The sequence below is a fragment of the Antedon mediterranea genome, chromosome 3 (assembly GCF_964355755.1).
Source record: "Antedon mediterranea chromosome 3, ecAntMedi1.1, whole genome shotgun sequence".
Classification (NCBI taxonomy): domain Eukaryota; kingdom Metazoa; phylum Echinodermata; class Crinoidea; order Comatulida; family Antedonidae; genus Antedon; species Antedon mediterranea.
The window spans coordinates 5,113,626-5,126,836 of NC_092672.1; the positions used below are offsets into that span (position 1 = coordinate 5,113,626).

General features: G+C 33.1%; 2 protein-coding genes across 2 annotated transcripts; one reads left to right on the forward strand and one right to left on the reverse strand.

Moving 5' to 3' along the window:
* Positions 1–254: 254 nt before the first annotated feature.
* On the forward strand, positions 255–5,519 carry LOC140044635 (DNA-directed RNA polymerase III subunit RPC9-like). Its single transcript, XM_072089231.1, has 6 exons — positions 255–340; positions 867–903; positions 1,006–1,098; positions 1,192–1,286; positions 3,240–3,297; positions 5,214–5,519. The coding sequence occupies exons 1-6, from the start codon at positions 333–335 to the stop codon at positions 5,334–5,336; spliced, it is 414 nt and encodes a 137-aa protein (XP_071945332.1). The 5' UTR covers positions 255–332; the 3' UTR covers positions 5,337–5,519.
* LOC140044634 (coiled-coil-helix-coiled-coil-helix domain-containing protein 2-like) lies at positions 5,455–11,213 on the reverse strand. The gene is made up of 4 exons (XM_072089230.1): positions 11,099–11,213; positions 6,562–6,733; positions 6,226–6,457; positions 5,455–5,877 (listed from the first exon to the last, which is right to left on the reverse strand). Exons 1-4 carry the CDS (start codon positions 11,143–11,145, stop codon positions 5,870–5,872), a joined length of 459 nt encoding a protein of 152 aa, XP_071945331.1. The 5' UTR covers positions 11,146–11,213; the 3' UTR covers positions 5,455–5,869.
* Positions 11,214–13,211: the final 1,998 nt, after the last annotated feature.

The window sequence follows — 13,211 nt, forward strand, 5'->3', positions numbered from 1 at the left end:
TGTAGAAATGTCACGTCGGGGTCATGTTATGACTGTTCTATTGTTTCAGAGGTAAACGATTGATTTTTTTACAATTTAAATGTATTCCCAATTTATTAGGTACTAATACAACTATACTTGTGTGTATTAAAATATGGTATTTTATATATTTACATCAAACACTATTTTGGTATTTATTGACATGTATATAATAATAAAATAATTCATATTTTGGTTTCCCTAGAAAATGTTGGTGCCTTCCATTCTTAGTTAGGAAATGACAACACAATGCCATACACCACCGCACAAAAACATAAACAATAAACTGACGCTGATCAATCTAAAACACCGACATGGAGATGTAAGTTTGTGTAAAAATAAAGAAAGGTCTACTATACTAGTCATAGTTTTACTACTAGGGCCCTCTTTATATATAGTACCGATGTCGGTCCAGGTAGTGGCAGGCTAAGCCTAGCTAGCCTGCCTACCTTAGTTAGGCCGGCCTACGCCTAGGTGGCTAGTAGTATTTCCTAACTAAACCTAACCTAGCTTCTAAAACGTACGGGCCGGGTGCTACTCTGTAGTCTTAGCCAGCCTAGGCCTAGTATAGAGTAGATTTCTAGCCAGCAGCAGCTAGCCTAGGTAGAATTAGCGCAATTTGAAATGTTTGCTTGATTTATAAATTGCTTTTAATCTATTTTATTTTTAAATCTTTTTTTCTATTTTAATAATTTTTAAATTATAATACACTGCCCAATTAAATATAAGATAATTAATCCCCAAGAAATAACACATTTTTTAAACAAATGTGTAAAATAAAAATATCGTTCAGTATCACTGCTTCAACAATCACTTTATAACCGAGAAAAACTTTTATTCATTTTTAGAGTTGATGAAAATTCTGCAATGCTTAGCAATTATGAGGTAGGTATAATACATTTAATTTACCTAAATATTTTAAATTGTGTTATTAAATTATTGATATTCATCAACACATTTATATTATTATTGATAACTGCTTCACAGGTCTTAACTCTTTTAAAAGAGCTTCAGTCGCAAGGTGATGGTAAAAGAAAGGGCAACAAAATGCACCAGAACCTGGCAACAGTATCATACGAGGTATAATTCTGACCCATTTAAAATATTTGTTTTAATAAAGACTTATTTTGTGGCTGGCTGTCAAATGAACGATTTTTTATTTATTTTTTGTAGACCATCAAGTATTTAGAGAAAACGCCTTGTAATGATCAAACTCCTGAAATTATCAAAAACTTTTTACTGGCTGTGGGACCATATAAGTTAACAAAGTAAGCTAATTGATTGCAGTATATTATTTTTAAAAAATAAATACTTATGTAAAAGCAACATTGTAAATGAAACATACCCATACATTATCAAACTGGTTTGACAAAAAAAGTGTGATGTACCCAAATATAGTGATATAAATTAAATGGGCACATGTTATTAGGTTATATGCAAGATATGCATATAACCTCTTGATTCTGTCAAAATCTTTATTTATTTATTTATTTATTTATTTATTCTTTCCTTAGCACTATTTTGTCCGTGCATTATCTTGGCATCAGTTTAATCTAGCTAAGTCATGTTTTCAGAGTATATTCCTCATGGCCAGGAATCGATGTGGTTATATTTTCACGATGCGTAATCAAAAATTACGCGGTCTACGCGCGATTTTACGAAATCACGTTTGTAATCATATCTTCACAAGCATGAATCACAATTAAACAAAATTTGGTACTCATAAATTTCAGGTCATATTTCATCATATGGTAATAAAATTACGTGCGTAGCGCATATAACGCTTGCGTACGTGCGCTTAAAATGTTCAAAATTGTCAAAATTTATTTTCGATGAAATTAGAGTACGTTTCAGGCAATTTTAAGCGTTTAAAAAAATTCCATGAGTGCGCAGATTTTTGCACGCGCACTGCGCGTTAAACGTTAATGCGCACTCTTTTTGCCCGATTTCTGTTTTACAATCTTTCTTTAATAATATCATCATATTTGATTCAGGTTTCAACTCGAAATTGCGTTATACGAGCACGTCAAAAGTGACTGGCTACGCACGTATAAGTTAACAAAATGGTGAAAATATGCTAAATTTTAAAATTAATATATATCGTCAGAATGCAGGGGAACACCTATTTTTTATTTCATTTTCTTGAAGTGTATGTATCATATGTATGATTTATTATCAAATAAAGAGAAAAAAAGTTGATTAAGTCATCATTAATTGCATATTAAATTTAAAAAAAATAATTTCGACAATCAAACAAATTATGACATTTTCTTAGGCCAAAATAACAAACTTAACATTAACTTTCTTCCTTCAAAAATTCATATATTAAAGTTAAAAGTATGTAGTTTGACAGTGCATCATTTGTATACATTTTAAAGATGTCATCATAGTAAAAAATTATAATTCATTTCGGTATGTAATAATCTATTTGCATCAAAGTGGTTACTGCATAGTAAATACACGGAGGAATTTTTCTACAACTTTTAGTCAGTTGTGTACGGCTCGGTGGTCTGTGCTCGTGTCTATGGCATTCAAGGTACCGAGATCGAGTCTCACCTTGGGAAACGAAATAAGATTTTTTTTTTATTATCCGTATTGTTTGTTCAAATTTATTTCTTAGTGTATAGATTATACACATGATTTATAATGAAATCTAGATAAAAATTAACTGATGTCTTTATTATTATGTAACAACAAATGTGGTTTATGACATTATACGCATATGGATCTTTGATCGGATTGTGATACCGGCTATGGTGTTCGCGTTAGCAAGGTCCTATCATATATTATAAATAATTAAAGATTCTGAGAAAATCAATCAATCAATATATCTTTTAAAAATCAATTATCTTTATTTAAATCAATGCATATAACCTATAATTCGTCATAGTGACGAATTAAATCTAGTTGTTATTGTTAACACCGTATTTAAATGAGGGTGATCCATCCAGCTATTGCTGATCATTAGGGACCCTCAGAGGTTCACAAGACAAACATCTACACAAGATGCTCTACATAAACAAAGTCTTATTACAAGTCTTTGGGAGTGAAGTAATTTGGTCCTTAGAAAAAATCCTGACATGTGATGGGATTTGAACCCTGGACCCTTGGAGTGGTAGCCAAGCATCATAACCACCAAGCCACAACTCCACTCCAGCGTAGACATAGCTTTAGAAGATATAAATCAGAGGCAATATTTTAAACATTTCTTACTATTTTAGAGCAGAAAAATTGCAGTTACTGAATCAAAGGCCAACGTCAGCTGTCGAAATACAATTGGTAAGCCTGCCTTTTGTTACAAAATCTCTACATCCTCCTGCCACCCCATGAACCCACTCCTGATGCCCTACCACTACCCTCCGACACGGTTCTAGGACATCTACCCCCTAGACAGTTACCCCCCGGATGTTTACCACCCGGACAACTACCCCCTTAGGATAACTACCCCCCGGACAACTACCCCCCGGACAACTACCCCCTTAGGACAACTACCCCCTTAGGACAACAACCCCCCGGACAACTACCCCCCAGACAACCACCCCCTTAGGACAACTACCCCCTTAGGACAACTACCCCCCGGTCAACTACCCCCCCGGTCAACTATCCCCCGGTCAACTACCCCCCGGCCAACTACCCCCCGGTCAACTACCCCCCGGTTTTTAACGGGTGTTTCGAAACTAGAGACCCGAGACCTGACACGAGACCCAATACGAAAAGGGAGACCTATATTTGGGTCTCCCTTTTCGTATATTAGGGTCTCCCTTTTCGTATAGTGTGGTCTCCCTTTTCTTATAGTGGGTCTCCCTTTTCGTATATTTGGGTCTCCCATTTCGTATATTTGGGTCTCCTTTTTCGTATATTTGGTCTCCCTTTTCGTATATTTAGGTCTCCCTTTTCGTATAGTGGAGTCTCCCTTTTCGTATAGTGGGGTCTCCCTTTTCGTATATTTAGGTCTCCCTTTTCGTATTGGGTCTCGGGTCTCTGGTCTCTGGTCTCGGGTCTCTAGTTTCGAAACACCCGTTTTTAACCGATTATTCTGTTTAACAGCACGCTAGACCCTAGATGTGCTAGATTTAAAGTACCGTATTTATTGAAAAAAACGGCCTGGGCTGTTTATTGTTTAGGTGGTTTTTAGGTGGACATTTATTGGAAGAAAGTTGTTTATTCAATGGGAGGGGGTATAATCTAATGAAAATAGACGCCGATTATTCCATAAGATGTGTCATGGGAGTTACATGGTCACCGTTTATTTGAGGGGAATTTATTTAAAGATCGCCGTTTATTCGGTGAGTGAACATTGAGGTCAAATATCAAAAGTGATATTATTCTTCAAGTGTACAAAAATACAAAATGACAAATTTGAGACAAAAATTAATTCTTTTAAGACCAGTGGTTATCGAAGCATTGTCCTGACGCAAAAATTATTATTATTATTAGCGAACCCAGTTTTTACAGTAAATACAGGGAGTACTATATAATACGTTCGACTATCCTATGATCATGTGTGACAATCTTCAGTTTATACCAGGCTATATTTATGTTCAATCTTTTACTTTTGTTTACAATAATGAATAGTAATTCGTCAAAGTAACGAATTAAAATATAGTTATTAATTCCTATTATACGCTGTTGCAGAGTTGAATGGTCTGGGTGGTAGTTGTCCGTACGGGGTGTAGTTGTTCTAAAGGGATAGTTTTCTGGGTGGTAGTTGTCCAGGGGTTAGTTGTCCTACAAGATTAGTTGCCCTCGGAGTATTTTCCAGGAAGTAGTTGTCATACGGGGAGTATTGTGTCAGAGGTAGTTGTCCGGGGGGTAATTGTCCGGGGGTAATTGTTCCTAGGGGGTAATTGTTCCTAGGGGGTAATTGTTCCTAGGGGGTAATTGTTCCTAGGGGGTAATTGTTCCTAGGGGGTTGTTGTCCTAAGGGGGTTGTTGTCCTAAGGGGGTTGTTGTCCGGGGGGTATTTGTCCTAAAGGGGTAGTTGTCCGGGGGGTAGTTGTCCTAAAGGGGTAGTTGTCCTAAGGGGGTAGTGGTCCAGGTGGTAGTTTTCCGGGTGGTAAATGTCCAGGGGGTGAATATCCGGATACGCTCCGACACACCACCACCAATGCAACCACCTTACCCAATACATTAACACCACCCTGATGCGCTACCACCTTTTAATCGCCCACCCACTCTTACGTTTCATTTCACAGATGATTGAAGAAAGTGAAGAGAGATTAAGTGAAGATCAGATAGAAGAACTCCTACAATTGATAAGCACTCATTTAATAGGAGAACAAACGGAGGAAATGGAAGTAGAGCAAGACGCAGAATGAGTGAGAGTGCAATTTACAGTGCACATGCGGATACATGTTTTAGCTGACTTGGCGTTGCCTAGAGGGAGGGAAAGCAGGACTGTTTCTGACTTTGCTAATTTCGAAAACCAAACATATGTGAATGATGATGAACAAAAACATTTATTTATTATGACCATTTTTTATTATACATTTGTAGCACTCAGCACAATCAGGTTTATCTAACACAATTATTTGGTAAAATTCTTTAAGAAATATGTCTTTATTTTGATTATTGTATTAATGTTAAATGTCTAATTACACCAATTGTGTAGATAAAATACTATTTTATAAATAATAAAATCCATTTAAAATAAATTGAAACCACTGCAGATGTCAAAGGTTATGATTTTAACTTATTCCAACACTTCACAATTCTATTATTATTGATTACTACATGTAATATAAACACACATTTTAAAGTGGTTTTACACTTCATAAATCTCCAAATTTTCCTGAGATGGTCTATTACAGTCTTTCAGACACTCCTTCTATGAAATCACTGGTAAAACTGGTTATTTACCTAATAAATAAAAAAAGAAAATATTTATTATTAATATAATTAAATATGGAAGGATCTTATCTGAAAAATTACGAAATCAGCCCAGGTCAGGAGACTATCCAGCATAAAGGAATTTAAACGCCAATAATGTGGATTGCATACACTTCTGATGTATTTTAAAAATTAACACAAGAAAATGATAAAACTGTGCTTGTTAGACACAGTTACACTTTGCCAGTCGTAAAGTAACATAAAATATTAAGTTGTTCGTCGTCCGAACAACTGTGTGAAAAGAATGCAATTGTTCCTAGGCCCTAGGTTGTCAGAAATTGTAAGCTCAAGGAGTTATACCTGATCAAATGTTCTTACCAAAAGAAAATTTGCATTGTCGTAGAGCCTCATTAAATCCGTCGCATAACGCTAGGTCATGTTGGGTCTCTGCACAGTGTAGAAACTGTTGGAGTTCATAGCTACATGGTTGCTGGTTCTGTTGTTGCATTGGCTGCTGTTGATATTGAGGTGGTTGTTGTTCTTGGTAGGTCACATCAGGTTGAGACTGTCCTCCACTCCCTCCAACCATGGCATGACCAACAGCATGACCCTGAAAAAGAATTGTAATAGTTATAAAAAAAGTTGACAAAACAGGATAAAGTGATCAGTGCACCAAACCTAATGAAAATGTTTACTGCTCTCAAATTTACTCACAACTGCAGATCCTATTGCTACACCACCAGCCGTAGCAGCCATCTGACCAAGAAGTCCAGGTCCACGGGACTGGGCAGGTGCTCCTACCATTGATGGTTGCTGCTGGACTGGTACAGGTGATCTTTGCTGACGTGCTGGTGGACTGGCAACAGTCCTTGGTGGAGCTGAAAGCCTATGAATTATTATATAAATGCAACAGTTTATTTAAACGATCAATATAAAAATGTATATTAAATCAGAAAATACTTTTTTTTAAATAAAATTTATGGAGTCTGTTTATCCTTCTTGTCTTTCTAGGCCCTAGGCTCATTGTTTTTGTAAAATATGGAACAACTTTTATTGATCCTCAAAAAGGAAATTCATTGCTCAATATAAACAAATATAGCATAAAACCATTCATATAAAAACATCAAAAAATACAAGATAAAATTATCTTCTTGACTTTCTGTTGTACTGGATGATACCGGAGGGAATAAAAGATTTGGCATATCGATTTGCCTAGATAGCTAGGTAGGCCTACAAACAATTTAGGCTATATATAATTTATTAAATTATGGTATTGGTACTCCTATTTTCATAATTGAAATTCAATAATTAATTTTAGTTATAAAATTAATTGTTTATTTCATTTCATTTCATTTCATTTCATAGTAACATTTATTTCCTTCATAATATACAAAATAAATAATATAATACAAAATTCATGACGAGAAGAAAGATAGTTAAAACAATACAATTTTTTTTTTCTCATCTTTAACATGAATAAAACAATATTATGAAGGAGGCACAATTTCTAAAAAGCAAAAGCTTGTGTTGAAAGTGCCTGAACAAAACAAAAAGTAACTAAAATCAAATTAGTAAATAATAGTAAATGGTATATAGGAATAAAGTAATTACCATAACGGAATATGAAAACAATAAAAAACTGATACCTAGAATATAACTAGTTAATTAATTTACTTTTGTATTAGATATTGTTTAGTGTTAAAGACGAAGCTATGTTTGTTTGCAGAAGTTGTAATTTTGTTAGGAAGTGAGTTCCATATCTTGGGTCCAGTAAATCTAATATTATGTTGAAAAGAAGTCTTTTTGTGTTTAGGAATATGAAGGTTATTGAGGATTCTTGTGGAATAGCCGTGAAATTCATAATTGGGAGAAAACATATCGCGTAAATGAGATGGAAGAAGAGCATTTTGGCTTTTGTAAATAAATAAACATTGTTGGAAAATATTAATATCTGTTAATTTTAATAATTTGAGAGAACGAAATAAAGGATCTGTACTAGTTCTAGGTGAAACATTCGAAATTATTCAAATGATTTTCTTTTGTAGTATTTGAAGTTTATTTAAATTAGATGGGAATGTGTTACACCAAACGATATTGCAATATAAAAGATATGGCAAAACAAGGGAGCAGTAGAGTGTTCGGAGAATATGATGTGGAAGAAAAGATGCCAGTCTACAAATTATACCAATATTTTTTGAGATTTTGTTTTCTGTCTCAATAACATGGGGTTTCCATGTCAGACGACTATCAATGGATACACCCAGAAATTTTGCATGATTGACCATGGGGAGAACAGAACCATTTAGTTTAATTTGCAATGGACCTAATTTAATCGGCATCGTACTACTTCTAAACAAAACATAGCTGCACTTTTTTAGATTTACAGAAAGGCTGTTTGCCAGAAACCATTCGGATACATTAATTAAACTTGTATTTACAGTGTTAAATAACGACTCTAAGTGTCGATTTTTACAGATTAGTGTTGTGTCATCTGCATATAAAAAGTAAGATAAAGATACTGACGAATTGTAAATATCATTCACATATAAAAGAAACAGAAGAGGACCTAGTAATGAACCTTGTGGTACTCCACAGGTAATAGGCAAATAGTCAGATTGGGAATCACAAAACTTGGTACATTGGTAGCGGTTGGATAAATAGCTCTTAAATAAATTGAGAGGAACACCGCGAATACCATAGTGATACAGTTTTGAAAGAAGAATGGGATGGTTAATGGTATCGAATGCTTTCGATAGATCGACAAAAACACCAATTGCAAACTCATCATTTTCAAATGCATCTATTATTTCATTGGACAAATCAATTAAGGCCATTGCGGTATCAAAATGTTTGCGAAATCCAAATTGCTTATTGAATAGAATATTATTTTTTTCCATAAAGGCATAGGTTCTATTATAGATAATTCTTTCTAATATTTTAGAAAATAGCGAAAGGACTGAGATCGGTCGGTAATTAGATAAAGTGTCCTTTTTTCCTGCTTTAAAGATGGGAGTAACTCTTGCCAATTTCAATTTATTTGGAAAAACTCCTTTTGTTAAAGACAGATTAAATATGTGACATAGAGGTTTAACCAAAAGGGAAATTGATTGTTTAATAACTTTTGGACTGAATTCATCAAGTCCTTGCGCTTTATTAGTTTTAAAACACTTGACAATATCTATAATTTCTGTATCAGACACTGGACACATAAATAAAGAGTTTAAAGTAGGTAAGGGCAAATACGTTTTAAAATCAGATTGATCGGTTGGCAATTTTTTTGAAAGAGTTGGTCCAATTTCGACAAAAAACTTATTGAATTCATTTGCGATTTGAGACGGGTCTTCAATGGATTCACCATTATTGCCTGTTAGAACAACTTTCGTATTCAAATTCGGAGACCTTTTAATCAAGGAGTTAATTACGCGCCAAGTACCTTTAATATCATGTTGACATTGAGTAAATCTGTTTTGATAGTATTCGGTTTTAACACGTTTAATAAGTGAATTTAAGGTATTACGGAATTTAGTGTATTTTATTTTATTATGATTGGTAGGATTATTTAGGTATTTAGCATATAACTTGTGTTTATATTTAGTAGATTGCAACAGACCATTTGACATCCAAGGTTTCAATTTTGTGTTTTTTTTACTTTGCGTAGTCATTGGAAAATGTTTATTATATAAAAGTTTTAATTTAGTTTCAAAAGTATTATAAGCTTGATTAGGTTCTTGCAATAAGTTCACATCGTTCCATGTTATTACGCTAAGCTCTCGTTTAAATTGTTCGATGTTATTTTCATTAATTTTCCTAAAAGGTTTATTTGGAGGTCTACTGACTGCTTGAGTATTTTTTTATGTTAAGGTAGATATAGAAAAAACAGGTAGGTGATCGGAAATATCGCAATAGAGCTGACCACTAGCGAGGTGTAAATCAGGCTGGTTGGTTAATATGTTATCAATAAGAGTAGCACTATTTGATGTTATCCTAGTAGGTCTAAGTATTAGCGGTAAATAAAAGTTGCTAAAAAGAGTGTTTACAAAATTGTTAGTTGTGGTTTCATAAGTATATTGCAAAATATCTATATTGAAATCACCCAACAGATATACCAGCTTATTTTCAGTTGAAAGAGTATGAAGTAGGTTATCTAGGATATCATTGAATGCATTGATATTCAAAGACGGAGCACGATAGATTGTTCCCACGATGATATTTTTCCCATGTATCTGTTCTATTTCAATAAATATCGATTCACATATTGATTCATCTGTTGTTAAATCATTACGGACAGTAACTGATACATTGTTTCGTACGTACAGGGCTACGCCACCACCCGCCTTAGATTTCCTATTTCTAGAAAAAATATTATAACCCGGCATATCTGTTAGGGGATTATTGTCATACTGTAGCCAAGATTCAGTAATAGCAATAACATCAAAGTCAAATTCAAGTGTAAGAAGAAAACGTTTTAAAGAATCCATCTTGCCCAAGAGACTACGTGTATTAAAATGGATAGTAGACAAAATATTTTTATCATTGTTATGCTTAGAGAAATTCTCTGAGAATGTTTCTGGATCAAAATAATTAGATTCATTTAAACTAGCATAAAATTGAGAGTGTGGATCAACATTTTCATTAATATTCATGTTCTCGTATGCCACAAAAGGGTTAAATTTCACATCAGTTGTAGAGTTGGATTGGCACATTAATTATAGGTATCATAGATAATTTAAACATTAGGTAAAAGTTAACAATAATATAATAAAATAAAAAACTAAATATAATATAACAATAATTAAACATAAAACAATTCTGTTTAGTGCTGCCGTATTACTAATACATAGGTAGCGTAAGCGTTGCACTCCCCGTGTATAAAACGGAGAATAATTCATTAGGTATGCAACCGGGTATGCAAAGGTATAATTTGCATAATGGTACGTAGCGGACATGCTTGGAATTTAAACAAGCAAAGCCAGGTTAAATATACTGACATTACAAAATGAAAGAAGGCAGAGAAAAAGAAACCATTCTGTATTGATTGGTTCTTGATTTTTTCCTAGGCCTAGTTAGAAACCAGGCCATCATATAGGCGCTATATGATATGATTATGTACGGTCACATATGGCCTGGAAGTACACCGACTAGGCCTAGGCCTAGGCTACTTGACTTTTTTGCCTACAAACTACCATTCCTACGGACTAAAATTCGAACACATAATTGCATATAGAGTAGCCCTAAATAAAGCATTAAAGACCTTATTGGCGAGGCAGATCTGCCACGGCTTCTTCCTCCACGGGGCATTTTACTTTTTAATAACTTTACTAGAAAATTCTTCGAATACGCACATTGATGATGAATGAATTGAATTTCTGATGAAATCAAACACTGCCACCAACGACGAACTACTAACAAACTTTTTTAACACCTAATTCAACAACTAATGCCTTGTCTATTGGTCTATTAAAAAGCAACTAGCTACAAAAAAATGTAAAACAAGTTAAACACACATTTATTATTGGAATAATCCATCGAAAGAAAGAATATGTACACATATGTAATAAAATCTTAGTTACAGAAAATAGATTCAACAGAAACTATGTTGATTTGAACAAACTAAACAAATCATAAAAAAAATATATAGTTTTTACTTCTTTACTAAAAAAAATAAGGAGAATATCCAAACATTACGTCAGTAAGATTATACATTTATATATGTAAACTGCGTAACTAAATTAACAATTGGCCTAACAACACTTTTGGGCACATTTGTTCATCTTATCAATATTAGCAAATCCAAGACTTATCCCAATATTAAACTCTAATTGAAATTCCATAAACTGAATACAAAATAATAAATAATATTTATAATAATAAGACTATTAGGTTAACAAAATAAATAATTCTTTAAACTCTTTTTGTTAGTTCAGAATACAACATTTGGTTATTATTTTTTTAAATATTTATTTGGTGTTATTTTAGAATAAAAATAATAGAATCTACTAGCAGCAAAAGTATTTTGCTATGTAAATATTTAAATACAAGATTCAGAAGGTTTAGCACCAAATACCTTTTGGGTGCATGCATGCATGTATATAAACAAGCCAAGTTAATCTCTGTCTACACTATCAAACTTTATGTGACAAAAAATGTGATTTGCCCATATATGGACATGATGATGTCATATCACTACCATATTTGGGCACATCACGCTTTTTTTGTCAAACTATTTTTATAATATAGACAGATTAAAATAAAATTAATAAAATTTCATAAAAATTTACAGAATAAAATAATTACTGCACCAACCTTTACCTTAAAATTGTATCATAATAAATCTTTATAATTTTTTTTTTTTAAAGAAATCACAATTGTAATATCAAATATACCATTTTGTTTAGAATTTCGTTTAAATAATATTATTGCACTGTCAACAAAAATCATCATAATGATCACTAACTATTTATAAAATATTTTACATATCAATTTTTTGTTGGTATTTCTATTTCATCACATCATCTATTATAAATTGTTTACCATATATCCTCTCCCTATAACACAAAATGGGCCGACTTTGGTAGGTGGGACTATACCCGGGGAAACCTTGATTTAGGAAAAAAAAATATTGGTAAGCATTTCATCTGACTAAAGAGAGGCCTACATTCAAACCAAAATTCAATACTGGGACTATACCCGGAGATATGCCTGTTTGTGAAGTCAGACATAAAGTAGGGGGTGGGATCAGACATGTAGTGGGATCAGACATGTAGTGGGATCAGACATGTAGTGGGATAATACCCGAGGATATACGGTAGTGCCATTGTATGTTTTTCAAAGATTTTAGGATGAAAATAGCACAACAGATTAAAATATGATTTAAACATGAATTATATTACATAAACATATTATTATTATTATTATTATTATTATATCTTGTTGATTAAAATCTTGGAGGAAATATATTCTTTACATGATACAACATTGAATGCTATTTAGAATGTTAAACATTATTTGCTGTATTTAATTGAATAAACACCATTGTTCAGGAGGGGTTTTAGAGGGTCGTTTATTTGAGGGAGGTGTTTAATTTTTGGGTGTAATATGGTAGCATGTATAATCAAATAAATTCTCCCTATATATGAAATAATACAACACAATTAATATCAAGAAGTGAGAAGTGATAAAATAAAGTAAAGAAATACTTGGTCAATTGTAGATCATGGAAGTCAATACATTCTAATACAAATAGAAATGTGTTATAATGCAAAAATCATAGTAATACAATATTACATGTGTATATGTATGTGGTGGGGCATTTATTTGAGGAATAAAGGCACCGGGGCATTTATTTGAGGAATAAAGCCACAGGG

Excerpts from the sequence above, each read along its gene's own strand:
- LOC140044635 (XM_072089231.1), top strand. Across the intron at positions 1,099-1,191 it reads TGGCAACAGTATCATACGAG|ACCATCAAGTATTTAGAGAA; the intron begins GTATAATTCTGA and ends TATTTTTTGTAG. Across the intron at positions 3,298-5,213 it reads CAGCTGTCGAAATACAATTG|ATGATTGAAGAAAGTGAAGA; the intron begins GTAAGCCTGCCT and ends TTCATTTCACAG.
- LOC140044634 (XM_072089230.1), bottom strand. The coding sequence starts at position 11,145 with ATGCCCCGTGGAGGAAGAAGCCGTGGCAGATCTGCCTCGCCAATAAG. Across the intron at positions 6,734-11,098 it reads AGATCTGCCTCGCCAATAAG|GCTTTCAGCTCCACCAAGGA; the intron begins GTCTTTAATGCT and ends AATAATTCATAG. Across the intron at positions 6,458-6,561 it reads TAGCAATAGGATCTGCAGTT|GGTCATGCTGTTGGTCATGC; the intron begins GTGAGTAAATTT and ends ATTCTTTTTCAG.